We start from the raw sequence: 27,267 nt of genomic DNA on the forward strand, positions 1-27,267 counted from the left end.
TGCTGCATGTATTATTGGACTGGTTTAGTGTCAGACCCTCCCACATGATCAGACCCTCCAATATGTTCAGAGCTTCCAATATTTCCAATATTGCTGAAGTGCAAAGGGACTTGGGAGTCCTAGTCCAGGATTCTCTAAAGGTAAACTTGCAGGTTGAGTCCGTGATTAAGAAAGCAAATGCAATGTTGTCATTCATCTCAAGAGGCTTGGAATATAAAAGCAGGGATGTACTTCTGAAGGTTTAAAAAGCATTAGTTAGGCCCCATTTAGAATACTGTGAGCAATTTTGGGCCCCACGCCTCAGGAAGGACATACTGGCACTGGAGCGGGTCTAGCGGAGATTCACACGGATGATCCCAGGAATGGTAGGCCTAACATACGATGAACGTCTGAGGATCCTGGGATTATATTCATTGGAGTTTAGGAGGTTAAGGGGCGATCTAATAGAAACTTACAAGATAATGAATGGCTTCGATAGGGTGGATGTAGGGAAGTTGTTTCCATTAGCAGGGGAGACTAGGACCCGGGGTCACAGCCTTAGAATAAAAGGGAGTCACTTTAGAACAGAGATGAGGAGAAATTTCTTCAGCCAGAGAGTGGTGGGTCTGTGGAATTCATTGCCACAGAGGGCGGTGGAGGCCGGGACGTTGAGTGTCTTTAAGACAGAAGTTGATAAATTCTTGATTTCTCGAGGAATTAAGGGCTATGGAGAGAGAGCGGGTAAATGGAGTTGAAATCAGCCATGATTGAATGGTGGAGTGGACTCGATGGGCCGAATGGCCTTACTTCCGCTCCTATGTCTTATGGTCTGATGGTCTTATTTCCAACATTGCAACTCTCAGAGACCCCGAGGCATGCCGGCCAGACCGAGCAAATGTTCCACTTAACGTGCTATAAAAAAATGTTGGATTGGAAGGGGTTAACTGGCCCTGTGTGTTCAGTGACTGTGATTAATATCATTCCCCGTGGATCCTAAATGTGTCACTGGAGGGTTGTCCTGCTCTATGAATAAGCGATTCGTTTTTTTGTGTTATCCCATAGTGTCAGCGGGAGCTAACATAGGGCAGAGGTTCCAGAGCGAAGGAGAGGACAGATCAGAAGTAGCGAGCGAGAGATTGGAATATTAGAACAATGGAAAACAACCTGAGGAAAATATCTTTCAATGTTCCAACACTGGAGAGGAGTTTGTCGGAGTGGATTGACGGGGTCGCTGCAGATTATTGGTGGATAACAACATTTGTTCGGATCAGATACGCTCTTTACATTATTCAATGCTTTTACTATCCAATCCTCGCTATTGCTGGCATCCCTGGTAAGTCTCCCTGTCCAGTCTTTAATTTTAGATAACATGTTTAACTGTATTACTGTGTTTGCATTTAGTCTGCCCTGTTCGTTGAGTGGTTTTGTTCCTGTTTAGTCTCTGTAACCAGTTATGAACTCGACAAATCCTGTTAAATGTTTCAATAACTCACTGTCTCCTCGATACATGCTGGGATTGCCGAGACATCTCGATGTTCAGCCATTATGCCTGCACTTCTCATTTTATTGTGTTACTCTCCGTGTTCTTTGCATATGGGAACATTGGATGGCGTTGTCTTCAGTTGCATTCAGAAAAACAGTGCACTGTCCACAGACACCATTATACACCGGACCAATCTCTGTGTTTGACGCAGACAGTTTCAACCTCCGCTGTCACATTGAACCCACATTCTTTCCATCCCAATCGTGCCTTCAATTTCCTCCAGTATACCATCCTCTGATCACCATCTTCTGTGCAATCCGTCATCTGCGTTTTAATTGAAACGAGTCCTAACTATTCCGATAATTTGCATGCTTCCTTGTGTCCTGTCACGGATTTACGGAGTCATTTGACTAGTGCGCCATGTGACCTATAGTGTAATTTCTTTGCAAATAAATGATTGAGGCAGAAGCCATTTTCTTCACACATGGAACACCAATCCTCTTCTGACCAGCCTCCCTGCTAGAAAATTTCACAAGCACAGCGTTTGCAAAATCCTGCTGTCCATGTGTGAACACATTACGCCCATTGGTCAGATCTATAGCTTTAGTGACATTTAAGGGGCATCTTGACAAATACATGAATAGGATGGGAATAGAGGGATACGGACCCAGGAAGTGTGGAAGATTTTAGTTTAGATGGGCAGCATGGTCGGCACATGTTTGGAGGGCTGAAGGACCTGTTCCTGTGCTGTGCTTTTCTTTGATGTGGAGATGCCAGCGTTGGACTGGGGTGAGCACAGTAAGAAGTCTGACAACACCAGGTTAAAGTCTAACAGGTTTGTTTCGAATCACTAGCTCTCGGAAGGAGCTAGCCTGAGCACTAGTCTGAGGAAGGAGCAGCGCTCCGAAAGCTAGTGTTTGAAACAAACCTGTTAGACTTTAACCTGGTGTTGTAAGACTTCTTACTGTACTTTTCTTTGTTCTTTGTTGTTCGATATTAACCCCGCCGCCAACTGTCTCCGGGTCTGTACTTGACGTGGCATTTCACTAATGAAATGGAGCTATGGTAAGATGGATCCAGAAATTGTGTGAGCCGCACCCGCAGCCACTGCCAGTGTGGGGAGCGCAATTCCCCTTCATGTGCAGATAACATGTTGCACCGCACATCTGCTCGCAATGCGAGGCAGTGCTTGATTGTGAATTCAGTGGCTGTTTGAACCCATCACACAATGGGTGAATATTAACACTCCTATTCCTGCGTTTAAATGCCTCCTATTGTATCACCCTTCAAATTACATTTTCCCATGTTTCCGCAAATTGTCCACCAGTTAATTATGTATTTAATTCTGTGTATAAAATTAATGCATTCCGCTTCATATCCTATCCTGGATTTGGTTTTGTGTTCCATGTTGTCACTTCCTAGTGTGGCAGTTCCGTTAGTGGCACCTCCCACCTTGGCTTTCCACGATGGAGAAGGGCTTTAAGCAGCTTTGACACGTGTCTCTGAAACATGGTCTGTGCATATCCACTGAACGCCCCTGTTCGTCCCGCTCAGCTTAGCACGCCTTAAGCAACAAGGTGAACCCCCATCTAGTGGTATTCAAAATGGGCTAGACATCTAACTGCTAGTTGAGAGACTTTTAGCTTACTTTTCTAATTGGAAAGTTTCTGTTACTGGATTTACGGAACTTGTGTTGTGAGCTGCCGCCTACATTCATGGAGGGCGGAGGATTTTGTGACGCAACTCTGGATGGGGAATGAAGACTGTATTTGTCGTCAAACTGGGTCTGTAACATGAAGCAGAGGCTGCAGACAGGCGAAGCTCATAAAGAGGCAGTAGGAGGGGGGCTCTCTCCGAACTACCCCAGGCTTTGCAATAATTCTTTACCAGCCCATACCGAACACAGATGCAGAGTGAGAGGTGACGCTGATTTAACAAGAAGGTGGCCAGGGAACCTGTGTGCCATTCACCGCGACTTGTAACCTCACACCGACGTGAGGTTGTCAGTGGCCGTTAATGTCACAATTGTATTGAACTTCTATGGATCTGAGAACCTCTATTTGGGAGCCGCTGGCATATCCATTATCCACGAGTGTGCTGTTGATCGATGCATCTACGCGGTGATGGAGATATCCATCAGGGCAGCGCTGTAGCATTGTGGACAGCACAATTGCTTCACAGCTCCATGGTCCCAGGTTCGATTCCGGCTTGGGTCACTGTCTGTGCAGAGTCTGCACATCCTCCCCGTGAGTGCGTGGGTTTCCTCCGGGTGCTCCGGTTTCCTCCCACAGTCCAAAGATGTGCAGGTTAGGTGGATTGGCCATGATAAATTGCCCTTAGTGTCCAAAATTGCCCTTAGTGTTGGGTGGGGTTACTGGGTTATGGGGATAGCGTGGAGGTGTTGACCTTGGGTCGGGTGCTCTTTCCAAGTTCCGGTGCAGACTCGATGGGCCGAATGGCCTCCTTCTGCACTGTAAATTCTATGATCATCTATGATCTCTGCCTGGTGAGGCAAAAATATCGTTTTCTCCCTCAGCAGGGAGAAACAAGATGCACGATCCCATGGTATTTCTGCACAGAGGATTCCCGATGATGAACGTCTCTCTTTGGCCAGGCATATCAATGGGTATGTCTGCCATACAAAGCAGCTAAGGGAAATCCATTGCATGCATTTCTGTGCATTTCTGTGAGTTTCAGTATGCGATTGTACCTATAGTGTGTTTATGTCGATGCTTCTATGTTTGCGAGAGAGCGAAATTGTGTCTCCGTTTCTGCGAGTGTGTGAGTGAGTGCTTGTGTGTTTCCAAGTGCTTGATTATGTTGTAAGTAGTTGCATAAGTGTGTTAGTCAGTGTGCATATCAGTGTGATACAATGAATATATTTCTCATTCCCTGTCAGTGTATGTTTCCACGTGTGTGCGTCTCTGTGTGTGGAGGTGGAGGGTTGATTTTATTGGATGTTCTGTGCCTGTATCTTGTTTGCATGTATATCAGATAAAGAGGGTCTGTGAGTGCAGTTTTGAGAGTTAATGTGTGCCTGCCTGTATGTGTCTGTGAAGGATACAGATTATTTGTGTCAGGAAGGGCAGTTGTGTGAGTGAGTCTGTGTGTTCCACGTACGTCTGTGTGTGTGTCGTGTCTGTGTTTGCGTGGATTTCTGTGCTTGTGAATATGTGATTCTCTGCCTTGGTGTACAGTTGCATGTGGCCGAGACGATGTATTTCTCTGTGTAAGCATATTGCATTACCTGTGATTGCGTATGCACATAGGGTGTGAGATTCTGTGACTGTGTTATCGTACTTATGTCTGTGTGTGTATGGTTTCCCACGTGATTGTGATTTTCTGTTTGTGTGTGTGCCTTTGTCAGAAAGTGCATGTGTGTGTGTGTGTGTGCACGTGTACGGGTGTATATGCGTCCGCATACATGCACCTGTTTATGTGTTAGTGTGTACATATGTCAATTTGATATAAATCGGACGTCTCTCTATTTCATGATACGTCGATGTGTGCGTATTTTTGAGCGAATGTAAATGTGAGTCCGTGTGTGCATGCCTGTATGCTCATGTGAGCATGTGTGTGCGCGGGTTTGTGATTGTGTGTGTATGTGTAAGTTACAATGCGCGTTTCTCTGCTTGTCTGTGAGTATGTGCGAGTATATACGTAATGCGTAAATGTGTCCGTTTTGCCAGGAAAACAGCGATAGGTTTTAGGAATGTATAGCTTGATATAAGATATGGATTTAAGTTGTTTTAATTAGTTGGTTTTGTAGAAGGAAGAATAAAAATATAGTTAGCTTCATGTTAGAAAAATATTTTTCAATGCCTGGAGGTTTTGGTTAGTGCAAACTGTGTTTGTATTGGACGCAGAGACGGTTCCCGAGCGGAAACTGAATGTAACTTTGAGGATGTAACAGTCATTGCTTTGCACGCAGTAACTGACTCGGGATGGTGTTTCAACTGATTTTTTTAGGAGCTGTAGATGGGAAGTTAGAGAGGGAATGTCGTTCGCAATTTGGCTGGAAACAAAACCACACCGTGGTGAAGAAAACAAGCTCAGAAAGCTAAATGACGGCGATCAAGGAAACGAGGGAAATTACGAAAATGTCTCAGGAGTTTGAAGTGAAAAGCAACAGACGAAACAGAAACTAGAACTAGATCCTGTTCAGGAAAAAGCGTAGCGAGCTGGGCAGGCAATTGGGTTGTGAGAGGCCGGAATGATATCTCAGGCATGCTGATGCTTTGTGAGAACTTATTGCATTTAATTAAACTTTATTTGAAATAATTATGGAGATCCGTGGCTCGATCTTCTACTTTTTGCAAAAGCATTTCAGACACAGGGCGCCTAAAAGGGGTGGTGAAAATCCTGGTCACGGATTCCTTCTTTGAAAAGTGGAGCAGGAACGCTGTTGGACCGCACAGATGGAAAAACTGGAGCGGGTTGGTAATGCAAATGACTCATGGGGAGTATTTGTTTAAAAGATGGTTCGAAAGCCTGTGACTTTGGTTGGAGAGCTGGCAAACAGTCACGCGACAATCACCTGGAGGTATTGAGAGGAGAAAAACTACGGAAGATCAATTGAGTGGCGCCTGCAATTTAGTTCCACAACAGAGTGCTTAATCAACACCATTTGTTAGTTAAAGAGACTGTGATTTTACTGAAAGCCTTTTGGCATACGATACATTTGTAACCTGTGTTATCTTTAATACCTGCATATATTTATATATATATATATATATACTTGTGAAGAAATGGGGGAATTATAGTCAAACTTTTCATGTGAGATAAAGACTTTTTTGTTGTAAAAAGCTAATCGCTAGCCAAGCGACTCAGTTCCTCCACATTAACTTCAGAAATGTAAAAAATATAGTATTTTGTGCCCTGGTTCTATTTGGGTGTCGTCCCGTCCAGTAGGATATCAGGTTCACAGAATCACAGAATAATACAGCGCAGAAGAGGTCCGTCGGGCTATCGAGTCGGCACCGACGCATAAAAAACAGGTGACCTTTTTTCCTAATCCTATTCACCAGCATTCGGCCCATAGCTTTGAATGTTGTGACGTGCCAAGTGTTCATCCTGATACTCTTCAAAGGATGTGAGGCAACCCGCCTCTCACGCCCCCAGGAAATGCAATCCAGACCATCACCCTCTGGGTAAAAGGTTTTTCCTCAAATTCCCCTTAAATCTCCTGCGCCTCACCTTGAACTTGTGTCCCCCTCATAACTAACCCTTCAACTAAAGGATCAGCTGCCCCAGGCAAACTGACTGTGCTCCTCGTAATCTTGTCCACCTCGATCATGTCGCCCCTCAGTCTTCTCTGTTCCTGTGAAAACCCAAGCAGATCCTATCTTCAAAACGTAAATGTCCCAACCCAGGCAACATCCTGGTGCATTGCCTCTGCACCCCCTCCAGTGCAATCACATCCTTCCTATAATGTGGCAACCAGAATTGCACACAGCGCTCCAGCTGTAGCTCACCAAAGTTCGATACAACTCCAACATTACCTCCATGCTTTTGTAACCTATGAACCGATTGTTAAAGGCAAATGGCCCTTTTGCCTTTCCCGCCCTAGTAACCTGCCGTTCGACCTTCAGAAATCTATTGACAAACACTCCAAGGCCTCTTTGTTCCCTGAACCTCCCAGCGTCAGGCCATTCATTGAATACTTCCATGTCCCATTACTCTTTCCAAAGTGCATCGCTCACACTTTTCAGGGTTAAATTCGATCTGCCACTTTTTTTTTGCCTATATGACCATCCCGACTATATGTTGCTGTAACCCAAGACACTCAACGTTACTGTTAACCACCTGGCCAATCTTTGTGTCATCCACAAACTTACGTATCCTACACCCCGCATAGTCATCTATGGCGCTTACATAAGTTACAAACAATAGGGGACCCAGCACAGATCCCAGTAGTGACTGCCAGTCACCAAAGCAGCCATCTGTGATTACCCCCTGTGTCCCATGGCTAAGACAATTTTGAATCCACCTTGTCAAGTTACCCTATATTTCTTGTGAATTTGCCTTCTATGTAAGTCTTCAGGTGGGATGTTGACGAAGGCTTTGCTAAAATCCATGTAAACGGCTTCAAACACACTACCTGCATCTGCACACCTGGTTACATGTTCTAAAATATCAATCAGCTTTGTTGGGCATCTTCTTCCTGACAAAAGCATGCACCTTGCGAATCCAAATGGCTATGGATTCTCTCCTTCAGAAGTTTCTTCAATAGTTTCCTTACCACAGGTCTGCATTTGCCTGGCTTATCTCTACAGCCTTCCTTAAATAGTGGGACCACATTAGTGTTCTCCAGTCCTCTGGCACCTCCCACATGGCGAGAGAGAAATTAAAAATTCGCGGCACATCCCCTGCAAGCTCATTCCTCGCCTCCCACAGCATCCTGGGACACAATTCATCCGGATCCAGAGATTGTTCCACTTCTAAGCCTGCCAACACCTCCAATACCTTGTCCCTCGCCATACAAAATGCTCAAAACCTCACAGTTTCTCTGCCTGAGTTCCATCTATGCCTGCTCATCCTCTTGGGTGAAGACAGATCTGAAATATCAGTTTAAAACCCTATCAAAGTTCTTTGGTTCCATCCACAGATTTCCCCCTTCGTCCCTCATGGCTCTGACTCTTTGTCTGGTTATTCTCTTCCCAGTGATATTATTGGAGAATATTTTGGGATTTTACCTTCTTTTACCAGCCAGAGCTTTCTCATATCCCCTTTTTGTCACCTAATTGCTTTCTTAAGCTCCATCATGCACTTTCCGCAATCCACTCATGCCTCTGTTGATTTGCTCCCCTTTCACTTGCTAAAAGCCTTACTTTTCCTTCCATACATCTTGAATATCTCTGCTCATTCATGGTTCTCTGGGCTTGTTATTCACTTCTATTTCCAGAGAGGGAACATGTTGGGATTGTAACCTCCCCACTTGCTTTTTGAACTGCTCTTCTGTAGACTTTCCCATAAGTAACTCTTGGTTCACAACAATGTGTTCTTTATGTGTGTGCAATATCTGTCGTGTTTGCCTGTGGTATATACATAGGAGAGAAAATGTGTCAGTGAGTACCTTAATTGAAAGTGTGGCAGACAATCTATCTGTTTGCCCTTGTCTCTGCATCTCTGGGCATGCGCACGTGTTCGACTTGTGTTTTTGATGATTGTGAGCACGTTTGTGAACGTGTACCTGTGTGTCAGAGAGAGACAGAGTTTGTATGTGTGAGAGGGAATGTTGTGTGTCTGTATGTGAATGTCTGAGTCTATTTCAGTGCTGGTGTGTGATGATGTTTGTCCTTCTACTTGTTACTGTCAGTGTAATTATACGTGGCCGTTTTGTGTATTTGTTTATGTGCACATGAGCGTTTGTGTGCATTAAATAGAGAAAATGTATGTGTCGGGAAAGTGCGTGTGTCTGCGTTTCTGTTTTTGTTTCAATATGATCGTGATTCTTTTGTGTGTATTTGAATCTGTGCGCGCATATGCATGTGTCATTATGTGTGCATTTATGTGTGTATGTGCGCGCCTGCATTGGTTTCTATCCGTGTGTACCGATGTTTCGCTGGGTGGGTTTGAATTGTTTGTTTATTTGTGTGAGTGTTTATGCGTGCATGTGAGGGTGTGTGGATGTGTTCCTGTGTTTGGCGGTGTGTGTCATTGTGTGCTTGTATGTGTCTGTGTTTGATCCTGGATGCATTATTTTGTTTGTGTGCATATATTTCTTTGTTTTTGAATGTGTCTGAATGTTTGTTTCGGTCAGGATGAATTTGCTTATGTGTTTCTTTAATCCATATGAGTGTGCATTTTTGTTTCGTTACATACCTGTGTGTTTGCATCCGATTTTTCTGTCTCTGTTCTTATTTCCGTGTTTCTACATCATGCATATGATTTGGTGTTTCTGTGCATGAGAATATGTGCACTGCATGTGAGTATATTTGAACTTGTTTGTGGCTCTTTGCGTGAGGATGGCTGTTCATACTCGTGAGTGTGCTTATTTGTGCATGAGTGAGTATGTGTATTTTGGGGCGAATTTGAGGGTGTACTTCCTTGTGTCCTTGTGATTGAGTATTTCTGTGTGCATGTGTAATGTCCAGCGTAATTAAGTGTGTTATTAATTTCCGCTTATGAGTGTGATGTTACATGTGCATTCCTGTACTTACGTCTGTATGTTTGTGGGGATGGGGCGGGGGGTGGTTTGTTGGGAGAGGGGGGGTTGCATCTCTGTTTCTATGTATGCGAGTGCGTGGGAGCACATGAAATTGGATGTGAGTATGTGTGAATATTTTCCCGCGGGTGTGTGCGCATGTATTCCTGTATCGGTATTTGTGAGTCTGTCTACATGTCTTTGTATGTTTTTGAATACATCTGAGTAACTTTCTTTCTGCATGAATGCGTATGTTTGATGGTGTGCATCTTTCGGTGCATGTGTGAACATAAGAACATAAGAACTAGGAGCAGGAGTAGGCCACCTGGCCCCTCGAGCCTGCTCCGCCATTCAATGAGATCATGGCAGATCTTTTGTGGATTCAGCTCCAGTTTCCGGCCCAAACACCCTAACCCTTATTCCCTTTATTCTTCAAAAAACTATCTTTATCTTAAAACCATTTAATGAAGTAGCCTCTACTGCTTCACTGGGCAAGGAATTCCATAGATTCACAACCCTTTGGGTGAAGAAGTTCCTCCTAAACTCAGTCCAAAATCTACTTCCCCTCATTTTGAGGCTATGCCCCCTAGTTCTGCTTTCACCGCCAATGGAAACAACCTGCCCGCATCTATCCTATCTAATCCCTTCATAATTTTATATGTTTCTATAAGATCCCCCGCACCCTTCCAAATTCCAACGAGTACAGTCCCAGTCTACTCAACCTCTCCTCATAATCCAACCCCTTCAGCTCTGGGATTAACCTAGTGAATCTCCTCTGCACACCCTCCTGCGCCAGTATGTCCTTTCTCAGGTAAGGAGACCAAAACTGAACACAATACTCCAGGTGTGGCCTCACAATCATCTTATGCAATTGCAGCATAACCTCCCTAGTCTTAAACTCCATCCCTCTAGCAATGAAGGAGAAAACTCCATTTGCCTTTTTAATCACCTGTTGCACCTGTAAACCAACGTTTTGCAACTCATCCACTAGCACACCCAGGTCTCTCTACACAGCAGCATGTTTTAATATTTTATCATTTAAATAATAATCCCTTTTGCTGTTATTCCTACCAAAATGGATAACCTCACATTTGTCAACATTGTATTCCATCTGCCAGACCCTAGCCCATTCACTTAGCCTATCCAAATCCCTCTGCAGACTTCCAGTATCCTCTGCACTTGTTGCTTTACCACTCATCTTAGTGTCGTCTGCAAACTTGGACACATTGCCCTTGGTCCCCAACTCCAAATCATCTATGTAAATTGTGAACAGCTGTGGGCCCAACACTGATCCCTGAGGGACACCACTAGCTACTGATTGCCAACCAGAGAAACACCCATTAATCCCCACTCTTTACTTTCTATTAATTAACCAATCCTCTATCCATGCTACTACTTTCCCCTTAATGCCATGCATCCTTATCTTATGCAGCAAACTTTTGTGTGGCACCTTGTCAAACACTTTCTGGAAAGCCAGATATACCACATTTATTGGCTCCCCGTTATCTACTGCACTGGTAATGTCCTCAAATAATTCCACTAAATAAGTTAGGCATGACCTGCCCTTCATGAACCCATGCTGCGTCTGCTCAATTGGACAATTTCCATCCAGATGCCTCGCTATTTCTTCCTTGATGATAGATCCCAGCATCCTCCCTACTACCGAAGTTAAGCTAACTGGCCTTTAATTATCAGCTTTCTGCCTACCTCCTTTTTTAAACCGTGGTGTCACATTTGCTAATTTCCAATCTGCCGGGACCACCCCAGAGTCTAGTGAATTTTGGTAAATTATCACTAGCGCATTTGCAATTTCCCTAGCCATCTCTTTTAGCACTCTGGGATGCATTCCATCTGGGCCAGGAGACTTGTCTACCTTTAGCCCCATTTGCTTGCCCATCACTACCTCCTTCGTAATAACAATAATCTCAAGGTCCTCACCTGTCATAGCCTCATTTCCATCAGTCACTGGTATGTTATTTGTGTCTTCCACTGTGAAGACCGACCCAAAAAACCTGTTCAGTTCCTCAGCCATTTCCTCATCTCCCATTATTACATCACCCGTCTCGTCCTCTAAAGGACCAATATTTACATTAGCCAATCTTTTTTGTTTTATATATTTGTCAAAACTTTTACTATCTGTTTTTATATTCTGAGCAAGTTTACTCTCATAGTCTATCTTACTCTTCGGTATAGCTTTTTTAGTAGCTTTCTACTGCCCCCTAAAGATTTCCCAGTCCTCTCATCTCCCACTAACTTTGCCACTTTGTATGCTTTTTCCTTCAATTTGATACTCTCCCTTATTTCCTTAGATATCCACGGTTGATTTCCCTCTTTCTACCGTCCTTCCTTTTTGTTGGTATAAACCTTTGCTGAGCACTGTGAATCGGTTGGAAGGTTCTCCACTGTTCCTCAACTATTTTGCCATAAAGTCGTTGCTCCCAGTCTACCTTAGCCAGCTCTTCTCTCATCCCATTGTAATCTCCTTTGTTTAAGCACAAAACATTAGTGTTTGATTTTACCTTCTCACCCTCCATCTGTATTTTAAATTCCACCATATTGTGATCGCTCCTTCCGAGAGGATCCCTAAGTATGAGATCATTAATCAATCCTGTCTCATTACACAGGACCAGATCTAGGACCGCTTGTTCCCTTGTAGGTTCCATTACATACTGTTCTAGGAAACTATCGCGGATACATTCTATAAACTCCTCCTCAAAGCTGCCTTGACCGACCTGTTAAAACCAATCGACATGTAGATTAAAATCCCCCATGATAACTGCTGTACCATTTCTACATGCATCCGTTAATTCTTTGTTTATTGCCTGCCCCACCATAATGTTACTATTTGGTGGCCTATAGACTACTCCTATCAGTGACTTTTTCACCTTACTATTCCTGATTTCCACCTAAATGGATTCAACCTTATCCTCCATAGCACCGATGTCATCCCTTACTGTTGCCCGTATGTCATCCTTAAATAACAGAGCTACACCACCTCCCTTACCATCCACTCTGTCCTTCCGTATAGTTTGAGACCCTTGGATATTTAACTCCCAGTCGTGACCATCCTTTAACCATGTTTCACTAATGGCCACTAAATCACCGTCATTCACGATGATTTGCGCCATCAATTCATTTACCTTATTTCAGGTACTGCGAGCATTCAGGTAAAGTATACTTATGTTGGCTTTTATACCTCTATTTTGAATCTTAACACCTTGAGCAGTAACCTCTCCTAAGTTATTTTTCCTCTTAACTTTTCTCCTAATTAGGGCAGCATGGTGGCCTAGTGGTTAGCGCAGCTGTCTCACGGCGCCGAGGTCCCAGGTTTGATCCCGGCTCTGGGTCACTGTCCGTGTGGAGTTTGCACATTCTCCACATGTCTGCGTGGGTTTCGCCCCCCACAACCCAAAAATGTACAGAGTGGATTGGCCACACTAAATTGCCCCTTAATTGGAAAAAGTAATTGATTAATCTAAATTTATTTTTAAAAAAACTTTTCTCCTAATTTCCTTGTCATTAAACCCATATCTTCATGTAACCACCTGCCGCATCGCTTTTCATTTATGTTTTTTCTTCCCGTTTTATTCCTTTTAGTATTACTGGTCCTATTCACTGAGCTCCCCTCAGTCACTGTACCTTGTACTGTTGCCCTTTTTGATTTTTGACTATGGCTTCTCTGCCTTACACTTTCCCCCTTACTGCCTTTTATTTCTGTCCCTGTTTTACTACCTTCCAACTTCCTGCATCGGTTCCCATCCCCCTGCCACATTAGTTTAAACACTCCCTAACCGCTCTAGCAAATAGCCCCCTAGGCCATCAGTTCCAGTCCTGCCGAGGTGTAACTCGTCCAGTTTGTACAGGTCCCACCTCCCCCAGAACCAATTCCCAATGCCCCAGGAATCTGAAACCCTCCCCCTGACACCACCCCTTCAGCCACGTATTCATCCTATATATCCTGTCATTTCTACTCTGACTAGCACGTGTGCACGTGTGTTTGACTTCATTTCGCTGTGCTTGTGGTTGCCTTTCTGTCTCTTTGTGTTTATTTCAGCATTCATATGCAAGTGTCTTGTGGATGAGTGTATTTGAATGTTTATATGAATAGCTCTCTGTGTTTTTTTGTGTGTGAACATATAAGTATTTGTACCTGTGTCTAATTTTCTGCATCTTAATGAATGTACACATAGACACACAAGTGTACATCCACATGTACACAAGCAGGATCCCTCACACATAGACAGCCGAGCACACTCCCTGACACACCCCATCTCCCTCTCTCTCTGATACACATAAAAACGCACTCAGGTAGACACATGATAGAACCACACACACACAAACGCATGCAACGAGAATGACAGTAAAATGCAGAATCATCTCACACATACCAAACACACAAAATCTCTCACAAACACACACACAAACTCACACATGAACATGCACTATTTTTGACATAAGAATACATACATTCATGCACCCTGATTCACTCTTCCTGACACACACGCTCAATCACACACACTTGCACACAGTGATCCACAGGCACGCATGAATTCTCTCTCTCAAATGCATGCATACATCCAGACGCAGACGCAAATTCAGAATCAGACACATGCAGCAAAATACGTAAGCAGGCATAAACACAAACATGCGCGCATCCACATGCAAAAACTTTTTTTTTTCTTTTCAAAACTTTTTTTACAGTACCCAATTATTTTTTTCCAATTAAGGGACAATTTAGCGCGGCCAATCATAGAATCATAGAATCATAGAAGTTTACAGCATGGAAACAGGCCCTTCGGCCCAACCAGTCCATGCCGCCCAGTTTTTTACCATTAAGCTAGTCCCAGTTGCCCGCACTTGGCCCATAACCCTCTATACCCATCTTACCCATGTAACCATCTAAATGCTTTTTGAAAGACACAATTGTACCCGCTTCTACTACTACCTCTGGCAGCCCATTCCAGACACTCACTACCCTCTGAGTGAAGAAATTGCCCCTCTGGGCCCTTCTGAATCTCTCCCCTCTCACCTTAAACCTATGCCCTCTAGTTTTAGACTCCCCTACCTTTGGGAAAAGATGTTGACTATCTACCTTATCTATGCCCCTCATTATTTTATAGACCTCTATAAGATCACCCCTAAGCCTCCTACGCTACAGGGAAAAAAGTCCCAGTCTATCCAGCCTCTCCTTATAACTCAAACCATCAAGTCCCGGCAACATCCTAGTAAATCTTTTCTGCACTCTTTCTAGTTTAATAATATCCTTTCTATAATAGGGTGACCAGAACTGCACACAGTATTCCAAGTGTGGCCGTACCAATGTCTTGTACAACTTCAACAAGACGTCCCAACTCCTATATTCAATGTTCTGACCAATGAAACCAAGCATGCCGAATGCCTTCTTCACCACCCTGTCCACCTGCGACTCCACCTTCAAGGAGCTATGAACCTGTACTCCGAGATCTCTTTGTTCTATAACTCTCCCCAACGCCATACCATTAACTGAGTAGGTCCTGGCCTGATTCGATCTGCCAAAATGCATCACCTCACATTTATCTAAATTAAACTCCATCTGCCATTCGTCGGCCCACTGGCCTAATTGATCAAGATCCCGTTGCAATCCTAGATAACCTTCTTCACTATCCACTGTGCCACCAATCTTGGTGTCATCTGCAAACTTACTAACCATGCCTCCTAAATTCTCATCCAAATCATTAATATAAATCACAAATAACAGTGGACCCAGCACCGATCCCTGAGGCACACCACTGGTCACAGGCCTCCAGTTTGAAAAACAACCCTCTACAACCACCCTCTGCCTTCTGTCGTCCAGCCAATTTTGAATCCAATTGGCAACCTCACCCTGGATCCCGTGAGCTTTAACCTTCTGCAACAACCTACCATGCGGTACCTTGTCAAAGGCTTTGCTAAAGTCCATGTAGACAACGTCTACTGCACTACCCTCATCTACCTTCTTGGTCACTCCCTCAAAAAACTCAATCAAATTCGTGAGACATGATTTTCCACGCACAAAGCCATGCTGACTGCCCCGAATCAGTCCTTGCCTCTCTAAATGCTTGTAGATCCTGTCTCTCAGAATACCTTCTAGCAACTTACCTACTACAGACGTTAGGCTCACCGGTCTGTAGTTCCCAGGCTTTTCCCTGCTGCCCTTCTTAAACAAGGGCACAACATTCGCCACTCTCCAATCTTCAGGCACCTCACCTGTGGCTGCCGATGATTCAAATATCTCGGTTAGGGGACCCGCAATTTCCTCCCTAGCCTCCCACAACATCCTGGGATACATTTCATCAGGTCCCGGGGATTTATCTACCTTGATGCGCTTTAAGACTTCCAGCACCTCCTCCTCTGTAATATGCACACTTCTCAAGACATCACTATTTATTTCCCTTAGTTTCCTAACATCCATGCCTTTCTCCACCGTGAATACCGATGAGAAATATTCATTCAGGATCTCACCCAACTCTTGTGGCTCTGCACATAGATGCCCTTGTTGATCCTTAAGAGGCCCTACTCTGTCCCTAGTTACTCTTTTCCCCTTTATGTATCTGTAGAATCTCTTTGGATTCTCCCTTGCATTATTTGCCAAAGCAATTTCATGTCCCCTTTTTGCCCTCCTGATTTCCCTCTTAACTCTATTTCGACAATCTCTATACTCTTCAAGGGATCTACTTGATCCCAGTTGCTTATGTACGTCATATGCCTCCTTCTTCTTTTTGACCAGAGTCTCAATATCTCGAGTCATCCAGGGTTCCCTACTTCTACCAGCCTTGCCCTTCACTCTAAAGGGAATGTGCTTACCCTGCACCCTGGTTAACACATTTTTAAAAGCCTCCCATTTACCAGCCGTCCCTTTGTCTGCCAATAGTCTCCCCCAATCTACATCTGCAAGTTCCTGTCTGATACCATCAAAATTGGCCTTGCCCCAATTAAGAATTTTAACTCTTGGGCCAGACCTATCATTCTCCATAGCTATCTTAAAACTAATGGAATTATGGTCACTTGTCCCAAAGTGATCCCTCACTAGCACTTCTATCACTTGCCCTTCCTTATTTCCCAAGACGAGGTCAAGTTTTGCCCCCTCTCTAGTCGGTCCATCCACATACTGAATGAGAAATTCCTCCTGAATACACTCAACAAATTTCCCTCCATCCAAGCCCCTAATGCTATGGCTGTCCCAGTCAATGTTGGGAAAGTTAAAGTCCCCTACTACTACCACCCTATTATTCTTGCAGCTATCTGTAATCTCCTTACATATTTGCTCCTCAATTTCCCGCTGACTATTTGGGGGCCTGTAGTACAGTCCTACCAAGGTGATCTCTCCCTTCTTATTTTTCAGTTCCACCCATATAGACTCAGTGGGCGGACCCTCGGATATATCCCTCTAAGTACTGCCGTGATGTTCTCCCTAATCAAAAACGCCACTCCCCCTCCTCTCTTACCTCCTGTTCTATCCTTTCTATAGCATCTGTACCCCGGAACATTGAGCTGCCAGTCCTGCCCCTCCCTTAGCCATGTTTCAGTCATAGCTATAATATCCCAGTCCCATGTGCCCGTCCATGCCCTGAGTTCATCCGCTTTGCCCGTCAGGCCCCTTGCATTGAAATAAATGCAGTTTAATGTAGACCTTCCTTGCTCTCTGCCCTGCTTTCTCTGGTCATGCTTTACACACTCTCCCTTCCTGCCTTTTGTTTCTGTCCCCACTGACTTCCTACTTCGGTTCCCATCCCCCTGGCACATTAGTTTAAACCCTCCCCAACTGCACTAGCAAACACCCCCCCGAGAACATTGGTTCCGGTCCCACCCAGATGCAGACCGTCCGATTTGTACAGGTCCCACCTCCCCCAGAATCGGTCCCAATGTCCCAGGAATTTGAAACCCTCCCTCTTGCACCATCTCTCAAGCCACGTATTCATCCTAGCTATCCTGTCATTCCTACTCTGACTATCACGTGGCACTGGTAGCAATCCTGAGATTACTACCTTTGAGGTCCTACTTTTTAGTTTAACTCCTAACTCCCTAAATTCAGCTTGTAGGACCTCATCCCGTTTTTTACCTATATCGTTGGTGCCTATATGCACCACGACAGCTGGCTGTTCACCCTCCCCCTCCAGAATGCCCTGCAGCCGCTCCGAGACATCCTTGACCCTTGCACCAGGGAGGCAACATACCAACCTGGATTCTCGTTTGCGTCCGCAGAAACGCCTGTCTATTCCCCTTACAATTGAATCCCCTATCACTATAGCTCTGCCACTCTTTTTCCCGCCCTTCTGTGCAGCAGAGCCAGCCACGGTGCCATGAACCTGGCTGCTGCCACCTTCCCCTGGTGAGCCATCTCCCCCAACAGTTTCCAAAACGGTAAATCTGTTTTGGAGGGAGATGACCGCAGGGGATCCCTGCACTGCCTTCCTACTCTTCCTCTGTCTGTTGGTCACCCTTTCCCTATCTGCCTCAGTAATTTTAATCTGCGGTGTGACCAACTCACTGAATGTGCTTTCCACAACTTCCTCAGCATCGCGGATGCTCCAAAGTGAGTCCATCCGCAGCTCCAGAGCCGTCAAGCGGTCTAACAGGAGCTGCAGTTGGACACACTTCTTGCAGATGAAGAGTCAGGGACACCAGAAGGGTCCCTGACTTGCCACATCTCACAAGAGGAGCATGACACGGGTCTGAGCTCTCCTGCCATGACTTAAACCTGAAGTTAAATTTGAACTACACTACACAGCTAGGAGAAAGTCAAAGAGAGAGAAATCACTTACCAGTTACAAGCCAATCACTTACCTGCTGGCTGTGATGCAATTGCTCCAGAGACTCCCTCACAGGTCTGCTTCTCTGCACCTCCTTCAGGTGAGCACCAAATTCCCTTAACTAGTTAATTACTTTACTTAATTAACTTGATTTTTTTTTTTTTTTTTTGTCACTCCCCTCTTACCCGAACTCAGCCTTACCCAAACTCAGATACACTCTGTTTGCCTTCAGCACTCAGCCTTACCCAAACTCAGATACACTCTGTTTGCCTTCAGCACTCCATTTCTAAAGGCACTTCAGCCACACCCTTTGTATCCTTCCTGATTTACAGTCAGCCAATAGGCCTGCTCCCAAAACTGATCTCTCTCCCAAACAGCTGACCTGCAAGGTAAGGAAGTGGTTAATCAGTACTTATCTCACCCACAGCGCGCCCTTTTAAACTGTCCCCTCTGCCTCGCAGCTCCCGCGCTTTTTGAAACTCCCGCGCTGTTTCCAAGGTCCTGGCTCCCTCTCTCTCCCGAACAGCTGACCTGCAAGGTAAGGAAGTGGTTAAGCAGTACTTACCTCACCCACAGCGCGCCCTTTTAAACTGTCCCCTCTGCCTCGCAGCTCCCGCGCTTTTTGAAACTCCCGCGCTGTTTCCAAGGTCCTGGCTCCCTCTCTCTCCCGAACAGCTGACCTGCAAGGTAAGGAAGTGGTTAAGCAGTACTTACCTCACCCACAGCGCGCCCTTTTAAACTGTCCCCTCTGCCTCGCAGCTCCCGCGCTTTTTGAAACTCCCGCGCTGTTTCCAAGGTCCTGGCTCCCTCTCTCTCCCGAACAGCTGACCTGCAAGGTAAGGAAGTGGTTAAGCAGTACTTACCTCACCCACAGCGCGCCCTTTTAAACTGTCCCCTCTGCCTCGCAGCTCCCGCGCTTTTTGAAACTCCCGCGCTGTTTCCAAGGTCCTGGCTCCCTCTCTCTCCCGAACAGCTGACCTGCAAGGTAAGGAAGTGGTTAAGCAGTACTTACCTCACCCACAGCGCGCCCTTTTAAACTGTCCCCTCTGCCTCGCAGCTCCCGCGCTTTTTGAAACTCCCGCGCTGTTTCCAAGGTCCTGGCTCCCTCTCTCTCCCGAACAGCTGACCTGCAAGGTAAGGAAGTGGTTAAGCAGTACTTACCTCACCCACAGCGCGCCCTTTTAAACTGTCCCCTCTGCCTCGCAGCTCCCGCGCTTTTTGAAACTCCCGCGCTGTTTCCAAGGTCCTGGCTCCCTTAATCCCTGGCAATCCACCTAGCCTCCACATCTTTGGGTTATGTTGGTGAAGCCCATGCAGACACGGGGAGAATGTGCAAACTCCACACAGACAGTGACCCAGGGCCAGGATTCGAACCCAGGTCCTCAGCGCCGTGAGGCATCAGTGCTAACCACTGCGCCACCGTGCCGCCCGCCACTGAAAAACATGACTGCAGCAGGTACACACGAAGCCAGAGATCTAAACCATATTGCACCAATTGCACATAATACGATATATCTGACATTGCTAGAATAATTACAGGCTCCTTATGGAGCATTTTCCAAGTCCAGGAACACTACTAACTCGAAGGACAATGGCAGAAGATACCTGAGAAGAGCAACACCTGGAAGTTCACACCAAGTCATTCACCATCCTGATTTGGAAATATGTTGTGGTTCCTTCACTATCGCTGGATAAAAATTCAGGAATTCTCTCCGTTACAGTGCTGCGGATATGCTTACATGTACTACATGGACTGTAGTGGATCAAGATGGTAGCTTACCACCACTTCCTCAAGCGTCAATTAAGGATGTGCAACATATTCTGGCCTCGCATCGAAACCCACATCCCGTAAAAATGAATTTTAAAAACACACACATGCAAATTATTGCACATACACTGACTCGTAAACTCCCTGGCAAGCAGAATATCCGACACACACACTTTCTGAAAGCACGCAAACAAATTTACTCAGAATCACAAACTGACAGAAAAGTAAACACACAGACATAGACACAAAAACACATCCACATCAGCACGCAAACATGCACATAATAACCGAGAAATAAGCATATCACCCACAGAATCACTCACATACACGCACACAGACTGCCCGGCTGAGGAATATAAACAAAGGATGAGAACCCCACGCACATTCTTACATACATTCTCACAATATCCCTGACAAAGACAATCTGCCAGTTGATCAAACACACACACATACACGAACGTTCACACACCTGTTAACACCAGACACTTGTACCCCCTGAAACAGGCACACAAACAAACAAGAACTGAATTACGCACGCACAGCAAAACACATGTGGGGAGTGATGCCAAACGATTCCACACATACTCCACAGCCAAACACGCACGCAACCACTTTCACTGCAATTGAGTCTCAGTCAAAAAATCACGCAAAATCATAGACACATGCAGGGAATAATCCACTCTCACACACACACATAAATTCACAGGCACACAATCCCTCACACACGTGCAGCTGCACACAGCGTTTAGACACATGGAAAGATGAAGTCATGCTCTCACAGAATTAGACAAATACTCACGACAGGTCACAGCCTCAAGCAATGCAGAGAAAAACATTTATCAACGTACACATGCAGTGCCAGTTGTTCAATGTCTGCGTGCTAATGTGCATATTCTGTGTGTAGTTTTCCATTCTGTGAGCGTTGATCTGAACATGTGTGTTGGTGGTTGTGTGTGTATTTGGTTTGGTATTAATATTTTTGTTTAAACATGCCTGTGCCTGTCTGTGATGACCCATCGGGATAAGTGTGCGTACGAATGTCTTGATACGTATCTGTTGTGTGTATTTGAGTGTGTCTGAGTATCAGAAGTGGGAGGGGGAACAGCCAGAGGTTGTAGTTGACATAGATACTTACGAAGTAGGCAGGAAGAGTGATGAGGTCCGGCAGAAGGAGTTCAGGGGGTTGGACAGTAGACTAAAGAGCAGGGTTGTAATCTCAGGATTACTCCGTGTCACGTGCCAGTGAGGCTAGAAATAAGAGGATAGTGCAGCTAAACACGTGGCTAAACTGGTATTGTAGGAGGGAGGGTTTCAGATGCTGGACCATTGGGATCTCGTTCGGGGCAGGTGGTCCCTGAACAAAATGGACGGGTTGCATCTAAACTGGAAGGGCACCAAAATCCTGGCTGGGATGTTTTCTAGAGTCACTCTGTTCGGATTTAAACTCGTATGGAAGGGGTTTGGGAACCAGAGCGTTTGCTTAGAAGGTGCAATAACTGAAGGGTAAATAGAGTACAAAAATAAGAGAAGAAAATTACCCCCAGGCAGAGCAAAAAAGGAAGAAGGCAGGAGAATGGGGATGAGAAAAATATAAGCCTTGATTGAATGGTGGACAGACTCAGTTGACCAAGTGGTCTAATTCTGCTCCTACGCCTTCTCTTATGGTCTTATCATAGAATCATAGAATTTACAGAGCAGAAGAGGCCATTCGGCCCATCGAGTCTGCACCGACCCTAACAAAGAGCATCCAACTGAAGCCCACGTATCTACCCTTTCCCCGGAACCCAGTAACCCCCACTTAACGTTTTTGGACACGAAGGGCAATTTATCACGGCCAATCCTCCCAACCCGCACATCTTTAGATTGTGAGAGGAAACTGGAGCACCCGGACGAAGCACTCGCAGACACGGGGAGAGCGTGCAGACTCCGCGCAGACAGTGACCCAAGCCGGGAATCGTAGCTGGGACCCTGGATCTGTGAAGCAACAGTGCTAACCACTGTGCTACCATGCTGCTCCGTGCTATCTTCTTTAAATAACTGTAAATGTGTGTTTGGTCGTTCGCGTTGCTGTGTCTTATGAATATTCATGTCAGTTATGTAGGTGGATTGATCGCACTAAAATGCCCCTTGGAAAAAATGAATTGGGTACTCTAAATTTTTTTTTAAAATCACGTCAGTTAGTTTGAGTATGTGTGTGTGTTTGTTTGTCTTTCCGTGCATGTTTCTGCATGGTTTTAGCGTGCGTGTGTGTTTGTGTGTGAGAGAGAGAGATTCCCACAGTTTCTCTGTTCTGGAACTCTGTACGCGCATTAGGTTCAGCGCTTGTGTCTCTGCGGGTCTGTCGGGCAAAACGGTAAACCGGCTTTTTTAGGCTCTCCCTGTCACTTCCGGACCCTCTTTTTTTCACCCGGTTCATTGTCGTGATATAGTCCCGTGCAACCTGTTGGGAGAATGGAATTGAGATTCTAAAATTGTTTACATCGGGAAATCCATCTGTGAATGGATGGACAATAGAAAAGTGACAACATGCTCACTGGGGAGGAAGCTAGATTAAAACCAATACACACTTGATCTTCGATATGAAATATTGGACATTTTGCAACATTCTATAATTGCCAAATTTTTGATGACTGTCCAGAACTCAGTTAATTTGAGAGAAGAGATCGTGGTCCGAATAGAAAAATACTGTTTAGAAATCCCCTCACTCAGCACAATGAGGTTATGAATTATCCGACTGAGTATGTGTATTTACGATAGAGGAAAAAACACAATTTAGACTAAACTCTAGAAATATGAAAGCTCTTTGTCTTTGAGAATAGGGGATTACATCTTCCCTCCTGCAAAGTTTTCAACCAGTACCGTACAAAATCAGAGGGGTGACCTGTTTAAGTGCTTCACTACTATTGATAATAATAATAATCACTTATTGTCACAAGTAGGCTTCAATGAAGTTACTGTGAAAAGCACCGAGTCGCCACATTCCGGCGCCTGTTCGGGGAGGCCGGTACGGGAATTGAACCCGGGCTGCTGCCTTGTTCCGCATTACAAGCCAGCTGTTTATCCCACTGTGCTAAGCCAGCCCCTCCTTCAGTACAGGTTATCTATCAATAATTTTTGTTATCTTTGCAAATTTATGTTTCAGGAGAAAGCTTTGCGATTAGCATTTCTAGTTTTGCAATGATAACATGGATATTTTTCATTTGCTTATATCAATTAGAAAGACATCTGTTCTTTGCATGTTCTTGAACCGTTCCGCGCTTGGGGTGGGCTAAAACATTCTTCTTCAGGAATACATCTTAGAGAGGTGGAAGAAACGAGAAATTTTGATACATCTCTCCACTGCTGGTGAAACCCTCTTGTTCCTTTCTGTCACCCTCGGCTCCCTCATCCCTCTGGCGCCCCCCCATTGCCCCCTCAGCTCCACCGACACTTCTGCATCCCATCCCTCCCCGGAACAAAGTTGTATAATTTAATATTTACTTACTTCCATTGTTCTCAGTCCTTCCCTTTTGTTATTTATGGTTCCTCTCCTCACAATATATCACAGGATGCAGTAACCAATTTGAAACTATCAATGTCTCATCAATTAAAATGGCAGCGATTATGTTTACTTTAGTGATGGAAAGGGATAGGTATGTACCGCAGGGCAAGAGTTATATCTGGGGGAAAGGCACTTATGATGCGTTGAGGCAAGACTTAGGATGCATCGGATGGAGAGGAAAACTGCAGGAGATGGGCACAATGGAAATGTGGAGCTTGTTCAAGGAACAGCTACTGCGTGTCCTTGATAAGTATGTGCCTGTCAGGCAGGGAGGAAGTGGTCGAGCAAGGGAACCGTGGTTTGATAAAGCAGTCAAAACACTTGTCAAGAGGAAGAAGGAGGCTTATGTAAAGATGAGACATGAAGGTTCAGTTAGGGCGCTCGAGAGTTATAAGTTAGCTAGGAAGGACCTAAAGAGAGAGCTAAAAAGAGCCAGGAGGGGACATGAGAAGTCTTTGGCAGGTAGGATCAAGGATAACCCTAAAGCTTCCTATAGATATGTCAGGAATAAAAGAATGACTAGAGTAAGAGCAGGGCCAGTCAACGACAGTAGTGGGAAGTTGTGCGTGGAGTCCGAGGAGATAGGAGAGGTGCTAAATAAATATTTTTCATCAGTATTCACACAGGAAAAAGACAATGTTGGCGAGGAGAATACTGAGATTCAGGCTACTAGACTAGAAGGGCTTGAGGTTCATAAGGAGGAGGTGTTAGCAATTCTGGAAAGTGTGAAAATAGATAAGTCCCCTGGGCCGGATGGGATTTATCCGAGGATTCTCTGGGAAGCTAGGGAGGAGATTGCTGAGCCTTTGGCTTTGATCTTTAAGTCAACTTTGTCTACAGGAATAGTGCCAGAAGACTGAGGATAGCCAATGTTGTCCCCTTGTTCAAGAAGGGGAGTAGAGAAAACCCCGGTAACTATAGACCAGTGAGCCTTACTTCTGTTGTGGGCAAGGGAAAGGTTTATAAGAGATAGGATGTATAATCATCTGGAAAGGAATAATTTGATTAGAGATAGTCAACACGGTTTTGTGAAGGGTAGGTTGTGCCTCACAAACCTTATTGAGTTCTTTGAGAAGGTGACCAAACAGGTGGATGAGGGTAAAGCAGTTGATGTGGTGTATATGAATTTCAGTAAAGCATTTGATAAGGTTCCCCACGGTAGGCTATTGCAGAAAATACGGAGGCATGGGATTCAGAGTGATTTAGCAGTTTGGATCAGAAATTGACTCGCTGGAAGAAGACAAAGGGTGGTGGTTGATGGGAAATGTTCATACTGGAGTCCAGTTAATAGTGGTGTACCACAAGGATCTGTTAAAAATGACCTGGACGAGGGTGTTGAAGGATGGGTGAGCATATTTGCAGATGATACTAAAGTCGGTGGAGTTGCGGACAGTGCGGAAGGATGTTACAAGTTACAGAGGGACATAGATAAGCTGCAGCGCTGCACTGAGAGGTGGCAAATGGAGTTTAATGCAGAAAAGTGTGAGGTGATTCCTTTTGGAAGGAATAACAGGAAGACAGAGTACTGGGCTAATGGTAAGATTCTTGGTAGTGTGGATGAGCAGGGAGATCTCGGTGTCCATGTCCATAGATCCCAGAAAGTTGCCACTCAGGTTGAGAGGGTTTCATAGATTATAGATTATCATAGAATTTACAATGCAGAAGGAGGCCATTCGGCCCATCGAGTCTGCACCGGCTCTTGGAAAGAGCACCCTACACAAGGTCAACGCCGCCACCCTATCCCCATAACCCAGTAACCCCACCCAACACTAAGGGCTATTTTGGACACTAAGGGCAATTTATCATGGCCAATCCACCTAACCTGCACATCTTTGGACTGTGGGAGGAAACCGGAGCACCCGGAGGAAACCCACGCAGACACGGGGAGGATGTGCAGACTCCGCCCAGACAGTGACCCAAGCTGGAATCAAACCTGGGACCCTGGAGCTGTGAAGCAATTGTGCTATCCACAAGGCTACCGTGCTGCCCGTTGTTAAGAAGGCGTACGGTGTGTTAGCTTTTATTGGTAGAGGGATTGAGTTTCAGAGCCATGAGGTCATGTTGCAGCTGTACAAATCTCTGGTGCGGCCGCATTTGGAGTATTGCATGCAATTCTGGTTGCCGCATTATGGGATGGATGTGGAAGCATTGGAAAGGGTGCAGAGGAGATTTACCAGAATGTTGCCTGGTATGGAGGGAAGATCTTATGAGGGAAGGCTGAGGGACTTGAGGCTGTTTTCGTTAGAGAGAAGAAGGTTAAGAGGTGACTTAATTGAGGCATATAAGATGATCAGAGGATTAGATAGGGTGGACAGTGAGAGCCTTTTTCCTCGGGTGGTGATGTCTAGCACGAGGGGACATAGCTTTAAATTGAGGGGAGATAGATATAAGACAGATGTCAGAGGTAGCTTCTTTACTCAGAGAGTAGTAAGGGCTTGGAATGCCCTGCTTGCAGCAGTAGTGGACTCGCCAACACTAAGGGCATTCAAATGGTCATTTAGATAGACATATGGATGATAAGGGAATAGTGTAGATGGGCTTCAGAGTGGTTTCACAGGTCGGCGCAACATCAAGGGCCGAAGGGTTTGTAATGTTCTATTTTCTATGTTCTATGTTCTACCACAGAAGGTTGCATTATTTAATTCTGCTTTTTTTCTTTCTTCCTTTCAGTGAACCTAATCACGATTGCGATACTGAGCAGAAAAAACTGTGGTCTCTCAAAATGTGTCATTTTTTACCTGGTGGCCATGGCAATAGCGGATCTACTGGTTGTTATTCTCGACTTAGTTATGAGACACATTCCGATTGTTTATCGGGAATACTTCCGTTTCCTATATTCTGTTCGCGTGTGTAATATCCACGCCGTCCTGCTTTATGCAGCCACTGACTGTTCTGTTTGGTTCACCGTCACTTTCACCTTTGATCGTTTTGTCGCAATCTGTTGTCCAAAGCTGAAAAGTAAATATTGTACTGAGAAAACGGCAGCTGTTGTTTTGGGAACAGTGACTGTGCTCGGCAGTTTAAAGAACTTGTTCTGGTATTTTATGTTAACAGGATGGTATTGGCTCGAGAACTTCCCCTGGTTTTGTGGATACACAGTTGATGCTGTGTTATCTCCGTTCTGGGTGACAATTGAGTTTCTACACAACATCCTAACTCCGTGTGTTCCATTTTTGCTGATTCTGCTGCTCAATGTTTTCACCATCCGACACATTTTAGTGTCTAGCAGAGCCCGCAAGCGACTTCTGGATCACAGTAGCGGGGAGAGTCTCAACGATCCAGAAATGGAGAGTCGAAGGAAATCGATCATCCTACTCTTTGTTATCTCAGCTAATTTTGTCCTGTTATGGTCAACGTTAATGGTTTATTCTATATGGGTTCGGATGGATTATTTTGGGTTTGAGTTGATTAATTTAGATTGGTTTGTTCTGGAATTGGGCTTTATGCTACAGCTACTGAGTTGCTGCACAAACACTGCAATTTACGCCATGACACAGACCCTGTTCAGAGAGCATTTGAAAAATGTGCTTAAGTATCCCTTTACTCAATTTATTCAATTCATTAAATAATGAGAATAACATA

The 27,267-nt window shown here is 45.0% G+C and overlaps 1 protein-coding gene across 1 annotated transcript; it reads left to right on the forward strand.

Moving 5' to 3' along the window:
* Window positions 1-1,027: 1,027 nt before the first annotated feature.
* On the forward strand, window positions 1,028-27,267 carry LOC140403358 (probable G-protein coupled receptor 139). Its single transcript, XM_072491265.1, has 2 exons — window positions 1,028-1,312; window positions 26,356-27,267. The coding sequence occupies exons 1-2, from the start codon at window positions 1,132-1,134 to the stop codon at window positions 27,252-27,254; spliced, it is 1,080 nt and encodes a 359-aa protein (XP_072347366.1). The 5' UTR covers window positions 1,028-1,131; the 3' UTR covers window positions 27,255-27,267.

Source organism: Scyliorhinus torazame, chromosome 27, assembly GCF_047496885.1.
Source record: "Scyliorhinus torazame isolate Kashiwa2021f chromosome 27, sScyTor2.1, whole genome shotgun sequence".
NCBI lineage: Eukaryota > Metazoa > Chordata > Chondrichthyes > Carcharhiniformes > Scyliorhinidae > Scyliorhinus > Scyliorhinus torazame.

Excerpts from the sequence above, each read along its gene's own strand:
- LOC140403358 (XM_072491265.1), top strand. The coding sequence starts at position 1,132 with ATGGAAAACAACCTGAGGAAAATATCTTTCAATGTTCCAACACTGGAG. Across the intron at positions 1,313-26,355 it reads CGCTATTGCTGGCATCCCTG|TGAACCTAATCACGATTGCG; the intron begins GTAAGTCTCCCT and ends TCTTCCTTTCAG.